The sequence below is a fragment of the Rhipicephalus microplus genome, chromosome 5, assembly GCF_043290135.1.
Source record: "Rhipicephalus microplus isolate Deutch F79 chromosome 5, USDA_Rmic, whole genome shotgun sequence".
Classification (NCBI taxonomy): domain Eukaryota; kingdom Metazoa; phylum Arthropoda; class Arachnida; order Ixodida; family Ixodidae; genus Rhipicephalus; species Rhipicephalus microplus.
The window spans coordinates 159,616,666-159,640,542 of record NC_134704.1 but is presented as its reverse complement, the minus strand read 5'-3'; the positions used below and the strand labels follow the sequence as shown (position 1 = coordinate 159,640,542).

General features: G+C 42.6%; 1 protein-coding gene across 2 annotated transcripts in view; it reads left to right on the top strand.

Moving 5' to 3' along the window:
- The window catches only part of LOC119174150 (uncharacterized), a 278,504-nt gene that overhangs the window by 193,968 nt on the left and 60,659 nt on the right, over positions 1-23,877 (top strand). For both annotated transcript variants that reach the window (XM_075896136.1, XM_037424972.2), the window contains exons 26-32: positions 551-684; positions 7,317-7,391; positions 9,763-9,972; positions 13,041-13,165; positions 16,105-16,246; positions 18,082-18,267; positions 20,505-20,620. In XM_075896136.1, coding sequence (XP_075752251.1) covers positions 551-684; positions 7,317-7,391; positions 9,763-9,972; positions 13,041-13,165; positions 16,105-16,246; positions 18,082-18,267; positions 20,505-20,620 — 988 coding nt within the window. The remainder of the gene's footprint in view (positions 1-550; positions 685-7,316; positions 7,392-9,762; positions 9,973-13,040; positions 13,166-16,104; positions 16,247-18,081; positions 18,268-20,504; positions 20,621-23,877) is intronic.

The window sequence follows — 23,877 nt, the reverse complement described above, 5'->3', positions numbered from 1 at the left end:
CACAATGCATTGGCACAATGCATTTTCAACATCAGCTCTGACTAAAGTTAAAACTGTGTTTGTTACACACGCACCGATTTGTTCATGCTGCAGACATGTGACAACGCCTCTGTCTCGCTTACAGCAACTGTGGTTACGTCTAGTGGTTTTGGGACGTTAAATCCCACATATCAATCAACTGTGGTTACGTCCGCTAAGTGCAGTTCAGTATAACAGGAGTTAAGCTTTCTCGTTTGAGGCAGTTACGTTCAAGCCGCAGTTCCATTTAAATGATTTCCATTTGCTGAGAGTCAACTGCAGTCTTGATTGGTTCCGTGTTTGACCACTTTCATTGGTACTGAGTATTGTTCTCATTGGTGATTTTGTTCCAAAATCTTATGACTATGCTCATCAGTGGTAGTAAAGTGGTTAATGTGAAGGAACTGGTTTCTTTTTGTTTCTCACTATGCTGGTAATTATTCTCTGTGCAGGGCTGTTCGTAAACTACTTTTTCTTCTAGTTGTGATGCACTATTAATAAAAACTGTCTTTCTTGTACTCTAATTTTACAGGATTTGACGTGATTGTGGCTGCAATCTTGGGTGCTGATGAGTTTGGCTTCTCGACCGCACCGCTCATTGTCATGGGCTGCACCATGATGCGCAAGTGCCACCTCAACACCTGCCCCGTCGGCATAGCAACACAGGTGCATGCTTAACTTTTCAATCTCTCACTTTCATTGGCTGTCTTCATTCATTTGTGCATGTGTGCTCTGGCTCTTTTGTTTTTGCCTATATTTCATGTGTTTACTCAAATTGCTACCAGTGAGTTCTAGAGTTTAATATCTGCATATCAAAGTTTCATAGCTGCATCCAAATAGTGCCAACAATTTTCGTCAAGTCTACTGACAACTCGGAGCGATTTCTTGTTCTTGTATCCACTTTTTGCCTCACAGTAAGTATACTTAAAACAGGAACATCAGATAGTGCTACTCTTATGTATTTCAATGTTTAGTCTATTGTGCCACAGTCAGTTTTCTTGAATTCTGGCAACGTTTGTTCTTTTTCCATTTTAGCTCAGCACTAAGTGATTTTATTAAACCTCCATCTCGCACCATAAACCAACTTTCTTTAGGAACTGTCACCACTGTGCAGAAAGAAGCTTTATCCAAAGCCACATATGCCTCTCTTTGTAAAGCTTAGGCAATTAAAATATAAGGTAATTTAAGTAAATGATAAGAACACTGAAAGTTTGATTCCAGCTATTTTTTTTCAGGCAGTTGCCCTCTGTTTAGTAAGTTACTGTTCATGTAGAATTGTCTTGCTTCGTAGCACGGATTAATGTAGGCCACGCAGCATGCAAATCTTACATGCCTAAGTATCTGTTTTAAACATTTATCCTTCTTAGCATAGCTGTTTAATGCGAGAAAAGTGCTTATAGAAACAGGGGCCATGGCGGCGTACTCCCGCTAGCTCGTAATACACTGCCTTCATCGTCTATGCAGATTAAATTGATCTTACAACAAAAATGTCACTATCTAAAATAGGTTTACTGATTTGAAGAGAAATTTTCTGGTGATAATGAAAGCATTCAATTTGTCTCAAACTCCAATGCTGACTACAATCAGACCTTGGGCTGTCTTTATAAGCTGCATTTTCTTATTGTATTGCATAAGTAAAACCAAACTTTTTTTATTTGCCTATTTAGCATCCCGAGTTCATCAATGTGCAGCCTTTCCAACACAGCTTGAGAGAGAAATTTAGTCCCCTGTTAGCTAGGTTCGATGCCTGCCTCCTTAAATATGTTGGTAGGACATGACTATGCATAGTAAAGAAATAACAGACGAACGGCACAAGTCTCTCCCCACTCTTAACTTCATTGTTCGTTTCCTTTCACTCTTTGCCCTTTCCTTCCCCTTGGGATGAGGAAGTTGAGTAGGCGAGGATGGAAGCCGTTAAGAGAGGGACCCGCTGCTCCTTCTTCTCCTGGCCTATTCCTGCCCGCCACTACATCTCTCTCATACCTGTTTTTATCATTGAACTTGGCAACACCATAGTAGAGCCTATATATTGCATAATTCAACTCTATTATCGATACGCTGGCATCTAGTTTTGAAGATTTTTTTTCCTTGCAGTGAACACAGTGATGTAAATGTACTCCTTGGTCATTTTCATGGTATTGTGCCGGAGTGCATATCAAAGTTTGTGCCTCAAAAGTGCATTAAACGTAATCCAATACATCCGTGGTACACACGGGAAATCATTCAACTAACTCGCCGTGTGAAGCGACTTCGCAAAGGTCGTCCTCTTTTGTCAGCTGCGCGATCACCACTGCTTAATTCTTTGAAGTGTACTTTGAAGGCGAAAATGCAGGAAGCGAAAAATTTCTATTTCAACAATACATTGTCACGGTTTATGGTAGAAAACCCGACCAAATTCTGGAAGTCTATTAACCCGAAGTCATCTGTTCAGTCTTGCTTCCTTATAAATGACCAATCATGCTCCGATTCTAACACTATTGCAGAAAGCTTCAACAACTATTTCAAGTCCGTTTTCTCTCGTGATGATGGCACTATCCCAGATTATGCTTGCAACTTTGTTCAGTCTACAATTCCAGACATCACAATCTCTTGTTCAGGTGTTCAAAATTTGATACTATAATTAGATGTGACTAAAAGTTCCGGTCCTGATGGCATTCCTAATACGTTCTTGAGGCGGTACTCCGAATGGTGCGCTCGTTACTTGACTGTTATTTTTAATAAATCGTTTGCGTCGGCCACTGTTCCCATACTTTGGAAGACAGCTAATGTTGTCCCGTTATTTAAATCTGGCAATAAGCAGCTCATTTCAAATTATAGGCCAATTTCCCCAATTTCAACAAGCTGTAAACTACTAGAACATATCATTCATAAACATATTGTTGAGTATTTGGACGCAAACAACCTTCTGTCCCGGTGTCAGCATGGCTTCCGAGCTGGATTTTCTACAACAACGCAGCTTCTAGAATTCACCCATGACATTGCCACATCACTTAACAAAAGGGGTCAGACAGACGCAATTTTCATAGACTACTCGAAAGCTTTCGACAAGGTATGCCATAAAAAACTTCTTCTAAAACTTAGTTCCTTTCTTAAAGATTCTAAATTACTCGGTTGGATTGCGGATTACTTGCGTTCTCGATCTCAGTTCGTTACTTTCAACCAGGTGCAGTCATCCCTGTTGAAATCACATCCGGTGTGCCGCCAGGCTCTGTGCTAGGGCCTCTCTTGTTTATTATATTTATTAATGATGTTGTTAATGTCATCTCTGGAACCCTTGTAAACATACGTCTGTATGCCGATGATTGTGTACTGTATAACTGCATTACTACCTTTCAAGACCAGTCAGTCCTCAACAACGTATTCTCGTTATTCTGCGATTGGAGCTCAACGTGGCAAATGCCCATAAATTACAAGAAAACTGTAGCTATGACTTTCTCAAATAAAAAACAGCCTCTCAGTTTCAGTTATAACTACAATGGGTCCACCCTAGCACATGTGAGTGAATTCATATACTTAGGCATCACCTTTACACATGACCTTAAATGGGGCAAAAATGTTGATCAGATAACTTGTCAAGCTCTAAGGAAACTTGGTTACTTAAAGCGAAGATTGAAAAACTCGACAAAAAATTGTAAGTTAACTGCCTACAAGACACTAGTGAGACCGATGCTCGAGTACGCCTCTGTGGTTGGGTCGCCTCATCTTGAGCAAGATAAAAACAGGTTAGAATCTGTGCAGAATAAGGCTACACGGTTCGTTTTTAACCGTTATGATCGGGACTTCTCCCCGTCTTCACATGCTCATTTGTTGTCTCTTCATTCACTGGAACACCGCTGTACACGTGGAAGTATTATCTTGTTGCACAAGATTGTACACAAAATGACCTGCGTTCACGCGCCCTTATCTTTCGCTGATATACCAGCGCGTACAACACGTAGTACAGACGCATTGAACCTTGTACCCTTCAGGTCTCGTTTGGATTGTTTCAAATTCTCTTTTTTTCCGCATGTGGTGGAAGTTTGGAACAAGCTTGATGGTGCTTTGCGTAGACTGAACACTGTAGAGTTCGGGAAAAATTTTATGTGTTAGTCACATAAATTTGTGCGCACTATTGTTTGTTTCTGTGCTTTCGTTGATTTTTCTGTACCCCCTCCTGCAATGTCCCAGGCATGGGACAGCAGTACTTGTAAATAATAAATAAATAAATTGGCTGGCCTATTGATACATTTTGCAGAATGAAAAAAAAAATGCTGAAGCATCCACTGCCCTCTAGAGAAAATGTTTTGGTAATTGAAACTAGGCTTGTGCATATAGTGAATTTTAGGTTTCGAGCAAATTTGAAGCGAACAGTGATTTTGGTCAAATAGCTTCCAATCGAATTCGGATAGTATATATATATATCGCATATTATAAAAAAAATAGGCATATTTGTCGTGACCTCACAAACCTGCACCTTTGTTTTTAAAAAAGAGAAACAAGGCCTTTGCAAATGTCATTCTTTTGCATCAAAGAAAGCGGAAACAACTTTAGATAGTAGCAGGATTTGACTCTTATTTGAATGCGAGGGATAATGTGTAAAATATTGTATTTTAAATATTTGCCATACTTGGAGTATATAAGTTGGTATAACAAGCTTGTAAACATAAAAATTGAATCGATGTGAGGGTAATATCCTCTTGTAACCTTCATTTGGGGCTTACCGACGGTGTGGATCTCCTCTTGAATATGTATTTTCACGGCTTAGCAGGGCTTCACTACAGTGAAACCACCTTTACAATGTGTCGCATGTGATTAATATGCACTTATTCGTTCATTCTGAATAATTCGAAATTGTAAATAATTTAACTCTGATTCAAAGTGAGCTCGAATACTGCATTCATTCGAATATTCAAAGCACTTGGATATTTGCACAAGCTTAATTAAAGCTTTTCATTATCACAAAGCGCTTCTGTGAGATTTTATGGCATGTTGCTATCAATTGTCGTTGCATAACATGTAACAAAATGTTATGTGAGATTGTACACATTGCATGTTAAATTAGCAGCTTTCAATTTTGGTTTCATATGCATGCAGGAGAGGCTAAACAAATGCCTAAAACATTTTACAGCTTAGGTAAAATGTAATTATTTTTTGCAAAAGAAGCCTAGCATATAAACAGAAATTCGAAAAATGTAGCAAAAAGTAAATGAAAATATGACTTCTCTTGAAAATAAAAGGGGTGTAAAGGGGGTGGCATACACAGATGGTAGTGTATCAGGTATTAAGGCAGAAATTTATACTTTTTTTTTAGAGTGAAGCAGGCAGAAATGTTGTCCTGGTCTTGGATTCAAACCAGGAGTAGTGCTTTTCTAGCAGAGGGAGAGTAACAGCAGAACTGACAGCTGAGCGAGTTGGCCTTGGTTGTTTTTATATTTACTGGTACAGCACGCATGGACGTCCCTAAATGTTATTTGAGAGTCAGTGCTGTCTATGTCCGCTGCTTGGTCATCTATGCTCTACTTTGTGCTTTGCAAATCAATTCAAGATGAACCAGAAGGGTAGCAGATCACTGGGTGTAGGCATATTGTTTGACAATATGAAGGAAGAGCACTGCATAGGTAAATAAATTATCTGGCAGTCTGCATGGTGTGAAAGGATCATGAAAAAGAAAATAATCTACTAGTCCCTGATGGACTGAATCTCTGCCATTGGCTGACTGATTGTTTGTGAGTATTTATGAAAATATATACTGTCACTGCTAAGCGCAGAGAAGCTGAAAGAGAGATGACCTTATTTTTCAACACCACATAAACAAATGTTGACATTAGGCTTGTGAGAATATTCGAAGCCTTTTAATACTGGAACAAATACTACCCTATTCGAGTTCGCTTAGACTCGAATTTAAACTATTGAAAATTTCGAAGTATTTGCTATGAACGAATAATTGTATAATTAATCCGCATGTAACATTTTGTAAAAGTGGTTTCACTGCAGTGTAAAAACGCTAAGCCGTGAAAGTAGCTAGTCAGACAAAATTTGCACTGCAGCAAAGCCTTTTTTCAAAGCCTAAGGGGCGCTGCAAAACTTTTTCAGCATGGTCGGAAAACGCTGCCGATCGGTAGTCGAGGCTCCCGAGAACATGTGAGCCAAATAATATTGCACAAACCATGGCCGAAAATTCTCAATAAATTCTCAGTCACCTGAAAATTGCTTTTCTTTTTCTCGACAAGTTGTGCCACAAGCTCAAAAATCGCTCATCACAGCCATTGTATCAGTAATAGACTCATTTGAGCATGGCGCGTCAGTCATTACTGGGGCCGCAACTTGTCTATGCATTCGTATGGAATCGCACTGAAAAGCAGTGTATTTGAAGGCAAAAAAGAGAAAACATGCTCAAGGTCACTAGGCACACACGACCGTATTTTCATCCCTCGTGCCATCTCTCCCTGCTTAGCTTCCAGTGCTTTTGTCGGGATGATAGAAGGGAGGATGCAACCGCAGCGCGCGGCAATACTTTGTAACTCCGCTTATACCTAACAGATTCTAAAAATTATTGCGGCAGTGAATTCGTAAAGCAATAAGCTCCTTTAGTGAATCCAGTTCATGACTACTAGAAAAAGTGTTGCAGGGTCCCTTTAACTAAACATATTACCCTTACATCGATTCATCATTTTTTTACACTTAAAAACTTGTTACACCAGGTTATAGGCTCTAAGCATAGTAAATTTTAAATGTAACATATTTTACAGGTTATCACTTGCATTCTATTGAAAGTCAAAATATGCTGTTACTCAAAGTTGTTTTGACTTGCTTTGAACAAAGAAAAATGGCATTTGCCCAGAGGCCTTATTTCAATTTTAAAAAATTGTGCAGGTTAGCTAGGTCATGATAAATATGCCCATTTTTCAATGTAATGTATGTCATATAAACTACTAGAATTCGATTAGAAATTTTTGGACCAAAATTACTATTCCCTTCGAATTCACTTCGAACCTAAAATTCACTATTCGCACAAGCCTAGTCGACATCTGACCCATCATTGTAGTTTGTGCATAATTGGCATGCATGTTGAGTGATTATGCATTAAATATTAAGATTTGCCAGGTGTGAAATGTTAAGTCAATACCTGTAGCTACGCACGTTATAGAAAACTGGTATCGCTACTATTAATATTTTTTTTTTTTCTGGCCTCACACAATCGGTAATGTTCGTAGGCCATCTGGTATGGTCATGCTGCACTAACATCACTTTTCAAAGATCAGATGCTGTTTCAGTTTCTTAAGTCTTTCATTTACGCTTGGATATTGCTTCTCTTGCAGGACCCCGAGCTCAGAAAGAAGTTTGAAGGGAAGCCAGAGCATGTGGTCAACTTCCTGTTCCTCTTGGCTGAAGAAGTATATATCGCATTCTCATTGTCACCACTCCGTTTTCATTACATTTCCCCAAAGTTTCTAACAATTCTCTTACATATCCGCTTTGCTATCATTTCTACATTTTACTTGAACCAACAGCTAACTTTCCCTATGCTTCCTTGGCCTTTGCTATCTGTATGGGTTACTGTCACATCTTTGTATAATCTACTATTTGTCAGTAATTACTCGTAGCCATTTATATTTACTAGCGGATTTGTGATCATGTGATTGTCTTTTTTATTCTGTATTGCTCATAGTAATGCTATTGCCTTTTCTTTTAGTAATTAATTACATGTAGCAGTTACTTTATTTACAAAACATTGTTGTAGCACAGCTTTAAGAACTGGTTGGGAGCTAGAGTTATACTTTTATGTCATAGCAGGAAATTTACTCCTGAACGCATACAATTGTGCAGGCAAATGCGGTTGCTGCCTACCGGTTTCTTAATGCTTATGCTCCCTGTTTAAAATGTTAGCTAATAAACAGGCACCACCCAGGGCTCGTTTCACCTTTTCGTTGACTGTACTAGAAGTTCTAGCTCCAAATGCTACCAATCGTAAATCACTGTGCTTCATACAAGTAAGAAATATGAGCATGACCTTAGCATTTTGCGCAAAATGTTCACATGATACGGAAACGCGCTTTTTTTCACCATATGCTCACTGAGCAAGCTTCTTTCATCGCAGAGAAATGAGGTAAGATGAGTTGCAAATACTGTGGAAAACAAATGCTTTATTGAGCATGGATATTGCCGATAAAACGGAAATGCTGTAGAGTAGGCCTCAAATCATTAGGCACATATGTAGGCACTGAGCTGTATATGCCGGGAATATTGGGAAGGTAAAGAAAGATAAGCGACATATTAAATCGGTCACTTTCAACATATGTATTACCGTATTTAGTCGATTCTACCGCGCCCTCTATTGTAACGCGCACCCGGTTCCCACGGCGAAAAAAAAAGTAAGACATCGATTGCAGCGCGCACCCATTTTTTTCGTTGGCCCGCACGATCACACCACTCGGGAAAATGACTCCTTTCGGCAGCGTCTTTCATTTAAATATGAGGTACGGGGGAAGCTTGTGCCTATCTGATGTGCAACGGAGCATTGCCGTCACTCTAGTTTTACCGTGGCCCGATGTCAGCACGCGAACTTGCTTCGCCCCCTTCTTCTCGATGGTTGTCGTGCCAGGCATGTCGAAGTAAAGAGGCGCCTGATCGGCGTTCCCGATTTGCCCAAGCAGTTAGCCGTTGTTGTGCCGCAAGCTTAGGACGAGCCTCTGAAAGCTGTGAAGCTTTTCGTCCTACTCCTCCAGCAACTTTTGGCATATGTCCGTTCGCCTTCTGAGGGAAAAGCCTTTCCTCTTCATAAAGTTAGTTAGCCAGCACTTGCTCGCTTTAAACTGGCTCCGCGTTAGCCCTTTTTCTAAGGCTAACTACATAGCCTGCACTTGGAGCAGCTTTGTCATCACGGGCCGCTGTGCCGCTCATTGCTCAATCACATACTCGCCGAGCAGCTCTTCAATTTGCGGAAATCGACCCTGCTGGGGTCCACTGAAGCCTTTGCGTGAATCTTTGCTGTCGACAATATTCTGCTTTTGTTTCCGCCAGTCCCGCACGCACGTTTCAAGAACTCCGAACAACCGCGATGCGGCCCGATTTCCGTCCGTTTTGGCACACGCGATGACTTTTCTTTTAAAAGCGGCATCGTGGTGCACTCGTCGAGTTGTTGGACTCGGCCCTTCCATGCCGTCGATGCTAATGCACCATAAGATGACGAACTTCTCAGCACATGTATGAAGTGCGCACATGGGAAACACATAGGCGGAAATGGCCGACGCGCCATGCCGACGCATGTAGGGGACGGCCATTTTGGAAATGCCGATGGTAATAGAATGACCGTATTCATTTTTTTTTTTTCGTAGTCGATTCTAACGCGCATGCGATTTACGAACTCGCTTAACTGGAAAAAAGGTGCGCGTTAGATTCGAGTAATTACGGTAGTATTGCATGTAATAGACCAATAAGGGATCCATCACTGATGTATATTTCATTGACAGAACCAGCTCCAGTTGATCCTTATTAAAAATGCACATAACTAGCTAAGCATTAATGAACATCGTGCCTCTCTCCAAGCAGCATATTGAGAAATCTTGCTTTTAATGAACAATTATATACTCAAGGTGTTATTGTCTTATTGTTTCACATACATTAGACTACGCTGTCGCAATATGATTGCATTTTGTTTTGTCCTACAAACCCCTTGAGCAGACGTCTGTAGACTTTATTTAGCTCAGCCTAGTTGTGTATTACGAAATCAAGTTATTCTCATACGCTGCCTTGGTGTGTGTGCAGGTGCGGAGCTACCTGGCCAAGCTTGGTTTGCACAGCCTGCAGGAGGCTGTTGGTCGCACCGACCTCCTGCGAGCTGCTCCTTTCGAGGGCAACCCCAAGGCCAAGCTCTTGAACCTCGATGCAATCCTTCTAAATGCGTTGAGCCTCCGACCTGGAACCAACATTCGTGGAGGCAGCATTGCTCAGGACTTCGAGCTTGGCAAGCGCATGGTAAGTTCTACACTGCTTCTGCAGCTTCCAGGTGAATGGGAAGTTGTTCCTTGTTCGTACATCTTATGTGATGCATGTCCCCTTCAACTAAAGGCTATGCATCTATGCTTAAGTGCGTCACATACACTGATAAGCCACCCTCATCGCATTGCACTCTGTTCTCATACAACCTGGCTTCTCCTCGTCGTGGGCTGATTCGAGATCAGTGTATAGAAGTTTCACAGTAGTGCAAGAGATGGTGCCAGCATTCCCGCGGCACCGCAGTCCTGGGAAAGATTTTGTAGTTATGTAAGGAACCAGGTTCCTATGCTGCGAAACTAATTTCACTCTCTTTGGCTGTCTTTGTGCTTAATTGAGGTTGAAGTTCCTAGGCTGTTTTGCAGATGCCTATCGATTCCTTTAAAGTTGCCTACGTTCATTAACAATCATCTTTTATTGACATAAGCTTGCTCTTTTAGTAGGAATGAACATTATTTGCTCTGTATTATGGCAGTGAGTTTAAATTTCTCGTTTTTACACTGTGTTTCAATGGCATACTAAATTAACTGTTGTATAATTAAGCTAGGTGGTGCACTGTATAGAAGAAGCCAGTAAATGGTACTTTGTAATTGGCTTGCACATTTGTGTACTTCACCCTTTGCTCCTTGAATGCAAAAAATCTCACCAGGCGTAGTGTGAATCGAAACAACAATGTGCGAATTCAAGCTTTTCTAGTTGGCATATTCAATGCTTATTGCCTTTTAAGGCTTACATCGAACAAAACTGCCAGGATCATGTTTTCAACACTTGAATTGAAATTATTCTTCAAGGAGTAATTTTTCGTTAAACATACACAGTCCAATCTTGCTATAACTAAGTCTGCTACAATGGATTATCCGCCACAATGAATAATTTTCAATTCCCTACCATCCTCCCACGAAAAAAAGTGTGAAAAGTGTATCCTCATAACAAACATTTTGCCTGTGTACTACTCCCTCTTCTACAACGTTTTGGCGAGTATTACCACATAAAACTTCCAAACAGGTCTTTAGGCACTCATGCTGTTGATAATTTTACTAGGCTTGTGCCAATAGTGAATTTTAGGTTCGAAGCGAATAGAGATTCTCGTCGAATAATTTAGAATTGAATTCGAATAGTATATATATGACACAAAAAATGGGCATATTTGTCATGACCTAACTAACCTGCACAACATTTTTTAAAAATTAAAATGAGGCCTCTGTGCAAAAGCAATTTTTTTGCTTCAAAGGAAGTTGAAACAATTTTGAATAGTAGCAGGATCTGACTTTCGGTAGAATGCAAGTGATAACCTGTAAAATATACAGTGAAATCTCGGTATAACGAACTCCAGGAGGCCGCAGTAATTCATTCGTTATTTTGAAAGGTTGTTATAGTGAAAGCCCAAAAATTAACCATAAATATTTACTTTCCACCAACCAAAATGACTTACCTTTAAAATGGTGGGTCCTAGAACTCATTTTTCATGAGAAAAAAAAACAAATGCACAAGTGAACACTAATATCCCGGCTGCGACGGCTGCATTTCTGATGGAGGCGGAAATGTTGTAGGCCCGTGTGCTCAGATTTGGGTGCACGTTAAAGAACCCCAGGTGGTCGAAATTTCCGGAGCCCTCCACTACGGCGTCTCTCATAATCAAATGGTGGTTTTGGGACGTTAAACCCCACATATCAATCAAGTGAAGACTAAAAAATGCACATTTGCTTAAAGAAGTCTGCGGTGTTTTTTTTTCTTCCAGTTCATTCACATTCCTGTTGTGCAATTCGGTGGTGCGATCCACATTCTCGCTTAGTGGAAACTGCTTCCGCTTTTTCGTCACAAGCAGAGATGAACTTATTGTAGCACTGCAGTACGAATGCCGACTTGCTTTGCAGCCGCGATAAGTAATCACCGAAAAGAGATGAACATGACTGACAAGGCCTCCTGGAGCACATGTATAAGTGACAAAGATAAGTAAAACCCGAAGTGTATAGCTGTCACCGCCTCTTTCGAATGAAAGAAAGGGCTAAAAAAGAAACTTCCTCGCGTTTTGTTTTCTGCTCTCTCGCTGTCTCAGGTTTACTGTGTCCATGCTTCCTCCTCCGCATCTCCCACTCTGCCTCACCGACTTTGCCCTCCGCTGCTTGTAAACCTGTGGCATGGACGTTTCAACAAAAAAAAAAAGAAAAAAAGTCTTCCTTTCGAGTTTTTTTTTCTCCCTCAGCACCATCGCGCGTGTTCTGAGAATCAAGGGGTTCGTGCGCTGTGTCATCTGCTTGCGTACTGCTTTGGTGGTCACTACAGATTTCAGAACATGAGTTCCCTGTACTTAGGCATTCTTAATACAATTCGGAACTCAATTAGCTCTCGTTATTCTGAAAAGTTCGGTATTCTGAAGTACGTAGTAGTGAAATAATTTTACTTTGAAACTATTAGCAGTTGGCGTCGAATTTTTTAAAAGTTCGTTAATTGGAAAAGCTCAAATGTGGGGGTTCATTTTACCGAGATCTCGCTGTGTAACACTTCAAAATTTACTGCACCTAGAGCATATAAGACTGACATAGCAAGCTTTCAAACTTGGAAAAACTATGAATCTATTTTAGTCTAATATATTCATCTAGCCTTGAAGTGGGGCTCCCTGGCAGTGCGGATTTTTTCTGGATAAGTGTTTTCACGGTTTAGAATTTTTTCATTGCAGTGAAACCATCTTTGTAGTGGGTTACATGCGGACTTGTATACATTTATTTAGGAAATTTTCAATAATTTGAATTTGATTCAAAGTGAATGTGAATACTGTGCTATTCGTTCAAATATTCGCACAAGAATTAATTTTACAGCATTCGGACACAAAAAATACCAGCTTAATAATGGAACAATGAAGCCACTGGTCCGAGGACTGTTGGCCATATCATTCAGCTTGACAACTGCCAGCCATGCTGTTACCACTGGGTTGACTGACCACTTCAGTTCTTTGTGGAATGACCTTTGATACTGCTCACTTAGACACCAGCCTCTTTGCCTGTTTGTTGCTCACATATGACAGCATGTCTTTTGTGTGTACGTGCATTTAGGACAACCTGCTCATCAAGCAGTCCAAGGCAGTGCTCGAGGGCCGATCCAAGGAGGTCACCCTGCACATGGACATCACCAACGAAGACCGAGCGTTTGCCACCACACTGAGCTACCACATTGCCAAGTGAGTTTTCGAGTAGTGTATGTTATACAATATTATGAGATAAAATGGTATGTAGTTTGGTGGGTTTATTGAGCTGTACTGATAGGACCCATATGGTGCACAGGTGGAAGCGAGGGGCAAATTGAGAGCGCTCTGCAAGAGGCGATTGACACCGTAGAAGACTACCTTCGCTCTTCCGGGCTCAATTGTTCCTCGAGTAAGTCAGAACTTTTGCTTTATCGGACTGCACGCCGGGGACCGAAGCCCAGGGGATGGAAGCCGTTAAACCAGATAGACATCCACCTCCGTACAAATCAAGGGGATGCCATCCAGAGTGTCGACTCCATCAAAGTCCTGGGAATGCTGCTAGAGTCTACCGGGGCCAACAGCAAATCTATAGCCAAGTTAACTAGGAAAACAGACAGTGCGGTGCACCTCATACGCAGAGTGGCCAACAAAAGAAATGGGATCAAGGAAGACAACCTCATCAGGTTGATGCATGCGTTTGTTCTAAGTCACTTCACATACGAGGCAGCAATGCACAACTGGTCAAGAGCAGAGTCCGAGACACTGAATGTGCTCCTCAGGAAAGTTATCAAGAAGATCCTGGGCCTACACATACATACCAGCACCGAGCGTCTGCTTGAGCTTGGCATACACAACACGCTCGAAGAAATAGCAGAAGCCCAAGAGAGAGCACAGTTTGCAAGGTTATCTACAACAAGGTCGGGGAGAATGATCCTGCAGGAGCTGGGCCAACACCCAATAGCAATCAGACGCAATTACAATGATATCCCTGACAACATCAGGGAGACTATCACGGTATCTCCTATACCGAGAAACATGCATCCAGAACACAACGTCGGAAGAAGAGTAGCGAGGGCCAGGACTATACTTCGTCAAGTCTCAAACGAGGAACGAGGGGTCGTATTTGTTGACGCGGCTTCCTACGCCAATGGGAAAGCGTTTGTGGCAGTGGTAGTCGATCGGGCTGGCCATGTCGTCAACTCAGCGACGGTCAGGACGAAAGACCCAATCATTGCGGAACAAGTGGCCATCGCCTTAGCACTCAAGATGGATAACATTGAAGTCGTCTACAGTGATTCCATGGCAGCACTACGGGCGTTCGCCAAGGGGACGGTCTGTGAACAAATGCTGAAAATACTGCAAGGCAAGAACATAACACATCATCTTCTGAGTTGGTTCCCAGCTCACCTAGGACAAATCAACAATTCCCCTCCCAATCTCAATGAAGCAGCACACGAGGCGGCGCGAGAACTCTCCAACCGCGCCTCCCCGGGGATGCGTTCTACCGGTGAAGGGGATAACCGGGAAATTCTTACAACATATAACGAGCTCACTAAACATTTCTACCTGTCTAGAAGGATTTTCCCTCCACCTCACAAAAATCTAACCCAACCCCAAGCACTTACATTAAGGCTTTTGCAAACGCGGATGTACCCTACTTTGAAAATGTTACACATCATGTACCCTGACCTATACCCAAGTAATCTTTGTCCACATTGTGGGAAAATAGCTTCATTAGAACACATGCTCTGGCATTGCACCAAATTCGCTCATTTATCGCACATCACCTCTGCCAGATGAGAGGTGGCAATCCGCAGCTCGTCCTTGGCAGATCAGCTCTGGGCTGTCCACCAAGCCCGTGAGGCGGCTGAGGAGCTTGGCATCTCAGTCTCCACGTGGGAGCTGCCCGCAACACAGTGATCTGTGTTTTGGAGGACCAAATAAATGTTTATCCAATCCAATCCAATAGGACCCACTGTTTATAAATTACTGAGCAGACCTGAGCTAATTCGGCTGCTGACCCGCAAGTCGCGGGTTCGATTCCTGGCTGCGGCGGCTGCATTTCCGATGGAGGGGGAAATGTTGTAGGCCCGTGTGCTCAGGTTTGGGCGCACGTTAAAGAACCCCAGGTGGTCGAAATTTCTGGAGCCCTCCACTACGGCGTCTCATAATCATATGTTGGTTTTGGGACGTTAAACCCCACAAATCAAATCAGACCTGAGCTAATGCAGTTCTATGTTTTGAGATTATAGCTTGGCAATTTTCTTCTAATTGGTCCAGTTGTTACAGTGTGTAAAGTGAGGTGTCATTTTAATAGTGTTGAAAGAGGATAGAAACTGCAGATGCAGCTTCTTGCTGTTGTGTCGGCTCCGGCAGAACCCATGATTACGAATTTGTTATCGCAGGTAATATGGTGCTTTCAGGGCAGCAACATCATTTAGACAACACTTTTGCATATATGCCAGTTGTTCAAAGAACATGACATGGCGAAAACTTGGGTGCTGCTTCTCGGGTGTAGTTTGTTGTGAAAATTATGCAATATTTTTATTGCATAATGTCCTCCCTGAAGTACTTTTATAATTAGGTACCCGTCTTCTTTTTCTTTGTATATGCAAACCTGTTACCATGCTCAATGCTGTCGTGGTAATTCTAGCTATTCACAGGGCAGGAGTTCCTACAATAAAAGAGTTGAATCCTGCCACATGAGGGTTTACAATGATGTCGCTCAAATTTTCATCGGCCATGTCCGACATTGTTTAGAAGAGTTCCTTGTTCTATGTTTGAAACAATATCTAGGGATGTGTAAAAATATGTTCCTTTCCAACTTCTCCTTGTTCTTGTTCATATAGTGGCTTAGTGCTTATATATATTTAAATGCATGGTGTGGTGTTGTTTGTTATTTTATTCTGTATGATTTTTGTTGTTCCTTTGCTGGTTTATATATATTTAGTTTTTATTTGTGCCAACCCTGCCTTGGCTGCAAAAAGGCTGCTGACATTGTTGAATATAGGATAATTAATTGATTGATTAAATTATCTAGTTGCACTTTCGTGTAGTGTAGTTCTTCACCATCACAGCAACATCATTGTAAAAAATTTAAGAAAGACATGAAAATTCAAGCCACCTCATATATGCCGGTCTCTCCTGCGCAGAAAATACGACGAGCAGGGCCTTCCCGAGGGATCTCGGATCAACGTGTTTCTCAAGGGATCGGCAGGACAGAGCTTTTGTGCCTTCTTGTCGCGGGGGGTCTACGTGACCCTGGAAGGCGATGCCAACGACTATGTTGGCAAGGTGAGCTGCCAGCGTTTTCTCAAAGTGTATACTAAACAGTGATTTAAAAAGATGAAGGAGCTTTGCCAAGACGCAACATCGGCAAAAGTTTTTGATGCGAAGATACTGTTGGTCTGAACGAAAAGACAAAATTTCTTCACATATTTACGTCAATAATAACATTTACTTTAAAGCATGGAATCTGTAAGAGCTCACAGCTTTCAGAATTGTTATGGGATGTTTTTCTGGCTGTTCTTAGTGTGGACTCTTTGCGGGGCATTGTGTTCACAACGTAAATGGCTTTGACCACCACATTCATGCATGTCTTTAGATGACATTCAGTGTAGAGATGGCATTGCGTGAAGTTGTTTAAAACTAAGATGTTCTTTCACATGCGTAGACTTTCTTTCCTGTTAGAGTCCTTAGTATTTCTACAAGATGTATCTTTGTTAAATTTTATGGCAACATGTCCATCTAGAAAAGAAAGCTATTGGACCAATTAAATTTTATGGCAACATGTCCATTGAGAAAAAAAAGCTATTGGACCAATGGCAGATCAACTTGATTTGAGAATGGACTACTAGCATATTGGATTCTGGAGGCATACTAGAAAAATAGGATTTATAAAAGCAGGAAGCTTAATAGACCAATCTGTTCCTTGTGGACAGAATCCTAATGGATTGTTTGTTCCGATTTGGAATATTTTTTTGCTATTAGGACAGAATGTGTTGATTAATCCTATGAACAGTTGGTCTGCCCTATTTTGAAAGACCAGAAGGCTATACTTGTTTCAAGCTTTTGTCTTTTCTGATTTGTGTTCTTGATGAAAAGTGTACAGTCAAACCCTACTACAACGAAACTGACACGGTGCTAAAAAAATTTCGTTAAAGTAAAAATTTCATTGTAGTGAAAGTGAAAAAAATTATAGTTGACCTGAGCGAGCGAAGCGGCGAAACTTTTACATTTATTCCGAAGATATAAAGTGTCAGCTGCTTCCTTTTCTTTTCCAGCAGGGTCACGACGCGATTCTCACTTATATGCTGAAAAGCACACTGAAACAATAGCCACAATGGCCTTTGTGAATGAACCTAACAGTTGCACTAACACTCAGACACCAGCAGCTATCTGCCATCAAAAGGCATCCGACAACGCCGAGACGTAGGCGAAGAATCGCAGAGCAGTGACTTATGCTATTCTGATCATCCGCAAGCCATGGCTGGCAAATTTTTATTGATAACGCTGACAAACAGCCACTCTGACCAATGACCACACTGGCCAAGTGTGAAAAGAACTAAAAGCATTGGTATCAGAAAAGCATTGTAGAAACTATGAACGCGGCTGAGCTTCAGCTTCGTATTGCCTTCGGCTCAGAAGCAAGCCAGTGGTAAAAGCAGGGCAATCCCATTACCATCGCTATCAAGCAGTTGCTACCCCATGCTTATTAGATAGCGGTGCGGTGAGCAGTGGCAGTTTCTAGTGGCGCCAACACGCGTTTTAGACTTTGGAGACGTATTTTTATTATCTGAAATTGCGTCAAAATGTCCAAAGTAGTGTTTACTGCACGGCATTAAATCTGAGCCTGGAATTGCATCGCCAAATTTTGTTAAAGCGCAACGACAGAAGAAAAAGTATTCGTTGTGGCGAGAATATTTATACGTTGACTCCTATGGACTGCCAAAGGGGGACCAAAATTTTTTCGTTGTTGCAGAAATTTCGTTGAAGTGGCATTCATTGCCGCAGGGTTCGACTGTATTAATTTTGAAAACAGTGAATGCTGTTAATGAGGTAACACTGCTGTGCATCACTACCTATATTGTTCTAGTGTTCTAACACACCCAGAAAACCTGTGCTTTCAGGGTTTGTCTGGTGGGGAGCTGGTGATATTCCCACCCAAGGACCTGCCACCTGAATTCAAGTCCGAGGAGAACGTGATTGTCGGCAACGTGTGCCTCTACGGTGCCACGGCAGGCCGGGCATTTTTCCGCGGCATTGCGGCAGAACGCTTCTGCGTGCGCAACTCAGGAGCCACTGCAGTCATTGAGGTGTGTTTGAGGGCGCAGTTTCTTTTTATTTGAAATGCATTTCAGGTTATATTGCGGGCTATTTGAGCATCTGGCATGTCTTTTCCATGCTTAGGATTGTTGTCAGCTGATTTCAGGATTATTTTACGACTAATTGCTTGCTCCAATGAGGTACGACTGCATGATACTAATTTTGCATGTTTTGGCCACTCGCATAAGACAATCTTAAGACGTGTTTTATAATGTACTGAATAATTTTTCAGCCTGCCACAATGGATCAGTAGCTACAGTGCTCTGCTGCTGACCAAAGGTCGTGGGTTTGATCCCGACTGTAGCAGTCTCATTTCAGTGAAGGTGAAATGGTTGAGGCCCATGTGCTGTGCGTTGTTAGCGCTTGTTAAAGAACACCTCATGGTCACAATTTCCGGAGCCCTTTACTACAGCTTCTCTCATAAACATATGGTGATTTTGGAACGTGAAAACCCAAATACAGTCGAGCCCACATAAAACGGCCCCACTTAAAATGAACTTTCGCTTAAAATGAACAATATCTGCATGACCGTAAAAATATACATTGCTTCAAAGGCACAAAATCGCACTTACAATGAAGGTCTCATAGCGCCGCTAATCAGTTACAGCGAACAGAGTCAGCGATCTGCCGACTTCCCGGGAAACTTCGACCACCGATCAGGCACCGGCGAGGTGCCCATACATTCTTATTGTTAAAAGCCGACCCTGCCTCAGCGACCCTCTAGTTGCCGCTCTCCCCAACCCATAGAGAAAGGAAAGTTGTTTCCTTTGTTTTATTTATATTATGAATAATGTTTCAACTATTTTGATCTTTGTGGTTGGCTTGAATGCGATTCAACACGTGCAGCCGCACCACCGCCATCATGATTTGCTACTCGACTCATTGCGTGATAGGAAACCAGCAAGTCTTTTTTCTTTCCCTTTTCTTTCTGCAGTCTGAATTGGCTCAAGTTTTCCTATAACAAATGCAAATGACCACGCGGCTCAATGTGAGCAATCGTTATGGTTTCTCATGGCCCAGAAGTGGGTTGTGCACAGATCAGCAGCTGTGATTAACACTTACTACCTGTAAGTCAACTAACAGAGGGTCACAGGACAACTCACTTTGTCGCTGTACAATTGCAGTAAACCTGAATTCACAATGCTTGAGTATATTTTTTAGTCATTTCTTGATTGTGATGTAGGTATTTCTTTTGTTATACACAAAAAAGAAGTGCGCATAGCAATTTGTATACAGTTAGGCCAATTTATAAGAGACACTGATGTAAGAGACAAGTGCGTATAAGTGACACAAGTGTGCCGACGTTGAAATATAATAATGGTAGCAGGGGCAAGATGGAAGCTCGCGATGAAAAATCCTTAAACAGGGAAGAGGAAGAAAAGTCCACTTGTTGAAACGGCGGCACGACAGAATACCCGTTTACGGATTTTTTATTACATTTAAATATGTGTTCATGAAAGAACGCATATGTGGTACCCTGCTTATAAGAGACGCCTCATGTCAAAGACAAGACTTGCTGCCCAGTGGTCGGGGATCAACTATATTGTCATTCCTTTGCCTTGTTTCATTTCCTCTTCTTCTTCTTCATCTGTATTTTTATTTTTGTGTAGGAGTAAGAGTTGTGATCAGTGGTGATGTCAGCTACCCAGTGCCACCTCACAATCTACTGTGTCTTTTAAAAAAAACTTGTGCTTTGTAGATAACAATGAATTTTTTGTATTTGTTATTGTAATCAAGATGGGGCAATCAAAAGCATAGAGGAGCTATTTCTGAGGTTTAATCATGCTTCTCTCTCGCCGCTCCTGCAGGTTGAAACGGCGGCACGACAGAATACCCGTTTACGGATTTTTTATTACATTTAAATATGTGTTCATGAAAGAACGCATATGTGGTACCCTGCTTATAAGAGACGCCTCATGTCGAAGACAAGACTTGCTGCCCAGTGGTCGGGGATCAACTATATTGTCATTCCTTTGCCTTGTTTCATTTCCTCTTCTTCTTCTTCTTCTGTATTTTTATTTTTGTGTAGGAGTAAGAGTTGTGATCAGTGGTGATGTCAGCTACCCAGTGCCACCTCACAATCTACTGTGTCTTTTAAAAAAAACTTGTGCTTTTTAGATAACAATGAATTTTTTGTATTTGTTATTGTAATCAAGATGGGGCAATCAAAAGCATAGAGGAGCTATTTCTGAGGTTTAATCATGCTTCTCTCTCGCCGCTCCTGCAGGGTGTTGGTGACCACGGCTGTGAGTACATGACTGGCGGTATGGCCATCATCTTGGGACCAACAGGCAGGAACTTTGCTGCTGGCATGTCTGGTGGAATTGCCTACGTCCTTGATGTGTGCGTATTATCTCCTTTTTTGTGAAGCGCTTTCATAGGTGTGAGCAGTCTGAGGCTTCTTTTTGCACATTCACTTTAACACCCTCAGTAACGAAATCACCAGAGAAGCAATTTATGTGGTGTGTAGACACCACCACACAGCTTAGTTGCTGACAAACCAGAACAGAACTGTTCAGTTTCTTCCGATTTTTTATAATGAAGTCACTAGAAGTATTCTCTTGGTAAAATTCTTCTAGCTAGGCCTCTGTAACTTTCAACATGTAATAAAATTTTGCAATGAGGCCTTGAAACGTGCCCTTTATCAGGGAAAGCAACTATATTGCTGGTTGTGTTAACTGAGTCGGTTAAAATATGTAATTATAAGTGGCATAATTTCATCGCAAAGTTTACAGACAGCATAAATTGTGTTTCGATTAGTTGTTTTTTTGCATGTTTTATAGGCTGTATATCTATCAGATGCAGTTAGTGAAGGTAGAAGAATATATAATAATAATAATAATAACCGTTGGGGTTTAGCACCACATTATCCCAATATGATTATGGGAGACTTTGTAGTGGAACCTTTTGAATATTTCAACCACCTGGGGAATTGAACCTGCACCTAAATCTAATCATATTTCAAGTACTTAGCACAACTTCGTATTCTTTTGAAACACTCTCACATTCACACGTGCTTCCACTCAAGAAACATACACTACACACTTGAGTGGAAGCCTGTGTCAATGCGAGTGTATTTCAAGGGATTGCCAAGTTGCGCTAAGTACTTAAAATATGACGATTCATTAGCTAGCCCAACAGCAAGTTTTAGTAACCTAAATAAATGTTTACGGGCCTCAAGCATTTTCGCCTCCATCAAAAATGCAGCTGCGGAATTCAGGATTTAATCGTGCGCGACCTGGAGGTCAGAAGTTATGCGCCTTAACCTTTAGGCCACCATGACGGGTAGGGGATGGAAGAATACAGTCGAGCCCACATATTACGGCCCCACTTAAAACGAACTTTCGCTTAAAACGAACAATATCCGCGTGACCGTGAAATCATACATTGGTTCGATGGCATGAAATCACACTTACAACGAACGTCTCAGAGTGCCGCTGATCAGTTACAGCGAACGGAGTCAGCGATCTGCGGACTTCCCGGGAAACTTCGACCACCAATCGGGCACCGGCGAGGTGCCCCTACATTCTTATTGTTAAACGTCGACCCTGCCTCCGCGACTCTCTAGTTGCCGCTCTCCCCAACCTATGGAGAAAGGAAAATTGTTTCCTTCCTCCATGCCCTGACTCCCTTTTGTTACGCACCCCTCTGTCCTTTGTCCCCCCCCCCGCTACTCTGAGCACCCCGCATTGCCAGAAGAAGCCCGTGTTTTCACACTGCCACAGATCTTTTGAAGATCGGTCGGCCATCTGCCCCATTTTTGATCACTGGCACTGTCGTTGGCGTCGCCGGCCTAGAGTGACCAGACCATTTGCCAACATCGTTGGCCACCGACCGTATCCGATAGTCTGCGTCTAGTGCATGCGTGTATACTACCCCACCGACTCTGATAATTTGCGATTTGTTTCGTCTTTAGGACTTGTGCCCGCTCACTTCACACTCAGCTCGGGATGCCTTCCGCACCCGTGTGGAAGTGCGAAAACGGCTGTTAATTTGAGCCAAACGAATCGCGATATATCGAAGTTTAAGGCCGCGCAAACCCACCGACGCAACAAAACCATTTTTCGACCACGGCCGCCGATTCTTCGAACACGGCCGCGCGCACCGATGCAGGTGGCTAAGCTTTGCCTTCTGCGGGCGCAGGCACTCTTTCTATGTTTTTCGACGTGCGAGTTTCGCGGACCTTTCAAGCAAGCTACCCAACCTTCCTGTGTGTTTTGGTTTTCAAGGTCGCCCTCCCACCGCATCCTCCCCTCTCTTCATCCAACTCCTTGCCCTTCTCTCGCAAGTCTGTTTTCCTCTCTTGATCACAACCCCTTCGCCCGTCTTTACCACTTCGCCACGCCCGCCATGCTGGCTCGAATTAGTTTCGTTTTCTGACTGGAAACGGGCCCAGAGCTGTTCCACGTGTTCTGGCATGAGTGTCGTGTGTGCGCATCTTGCTCGCTCTTGGTGTGCGTGTGTGGTCATGATGACCGACGGGAGGACTAGCACGCTTTTTCCTGCCGCTCAACAAAATGTCGAAAGTGTGACCACTTGGCTTGAGCGTAATCTGCGCGTTAGGTGCCGCGTTGCAGAGCGCTTGCTCATAGCTGTTGGCCACCTGGCAGCCAACTTGCCGCTTCGGGCGTCCCAGTATTTGGCTGTGGAGATCGTGAATATTTCGTGGGCGGCGGTGATGACTACATGTGCGCGAAAATGTTTTTGCGAGGCCGACTTCGTCGACGTCCGGCCCGATGCCGAGCCTGAAGCTTCCAAATTGCGGCGGCAATTTGTGGCAGCGTGTCGTCGACTCCAACCTCAGAGAGCGGGTGGTACATCTGTTACGATGGTTTAATTACGGCTGATGATGATGCCGACACTGCGGAACTGTGCACCAATTGGGGCACTGTGAATGAAGTAGATGGCGAGAGCGATTTGGAAGAATCGGATTGCGAGAACGACGAAACTTTGGAGCCAGTGCCTCATGTAACTTATGGCACGGGCCTCGTCGAATGAGCACCCTGTCGTTCTAAATGAACTCGAGATTGCCCTTATCGCATCTGCTCTTCGAAACGCGTGCATCACGGACTTTTTGTGGCAAAAAAGTTTGTGTTTTCACTCGCTACTTTTTTAAAAGCTGTGTTTCATTTAATATGAACTTTGGGATACAGCGATCGCATGCCGCGTCACGCTCTGGTTCGTTATAAGTGGGTTCGACTGTATATAATGGCGCACATTTTCGCGCCAACACAACCTGTACTAGACAGAAGTTGGTGGAACTCATCTGCACCTCATGCTCTTGTTCGAATTGTCTTGTGTCTCATCACGCACTGACTGTAGGTGGGTTCGTTATAAGTGGGCTCGACTGTATATAATGGCGCACATTTTCGCGCCAACACAACCTGTACTAGACAGAAGTTGGTGGAACTCATCTGCACCTCTTGCTCTTGTTCAAATTGTCTTGTGTCTCATCACGCACTGACTGTAGGTAGGTAGGAAATGTCCATGATCGTGCGACAAGTGATGCTTCTCATTTTGTGGATGCCTTCATTGTGAGTCAAGTGAAATACCGCCTGCCGCAGTAGCTGCTGGTGCTCGTAAGTATGATGGTGCAGGTT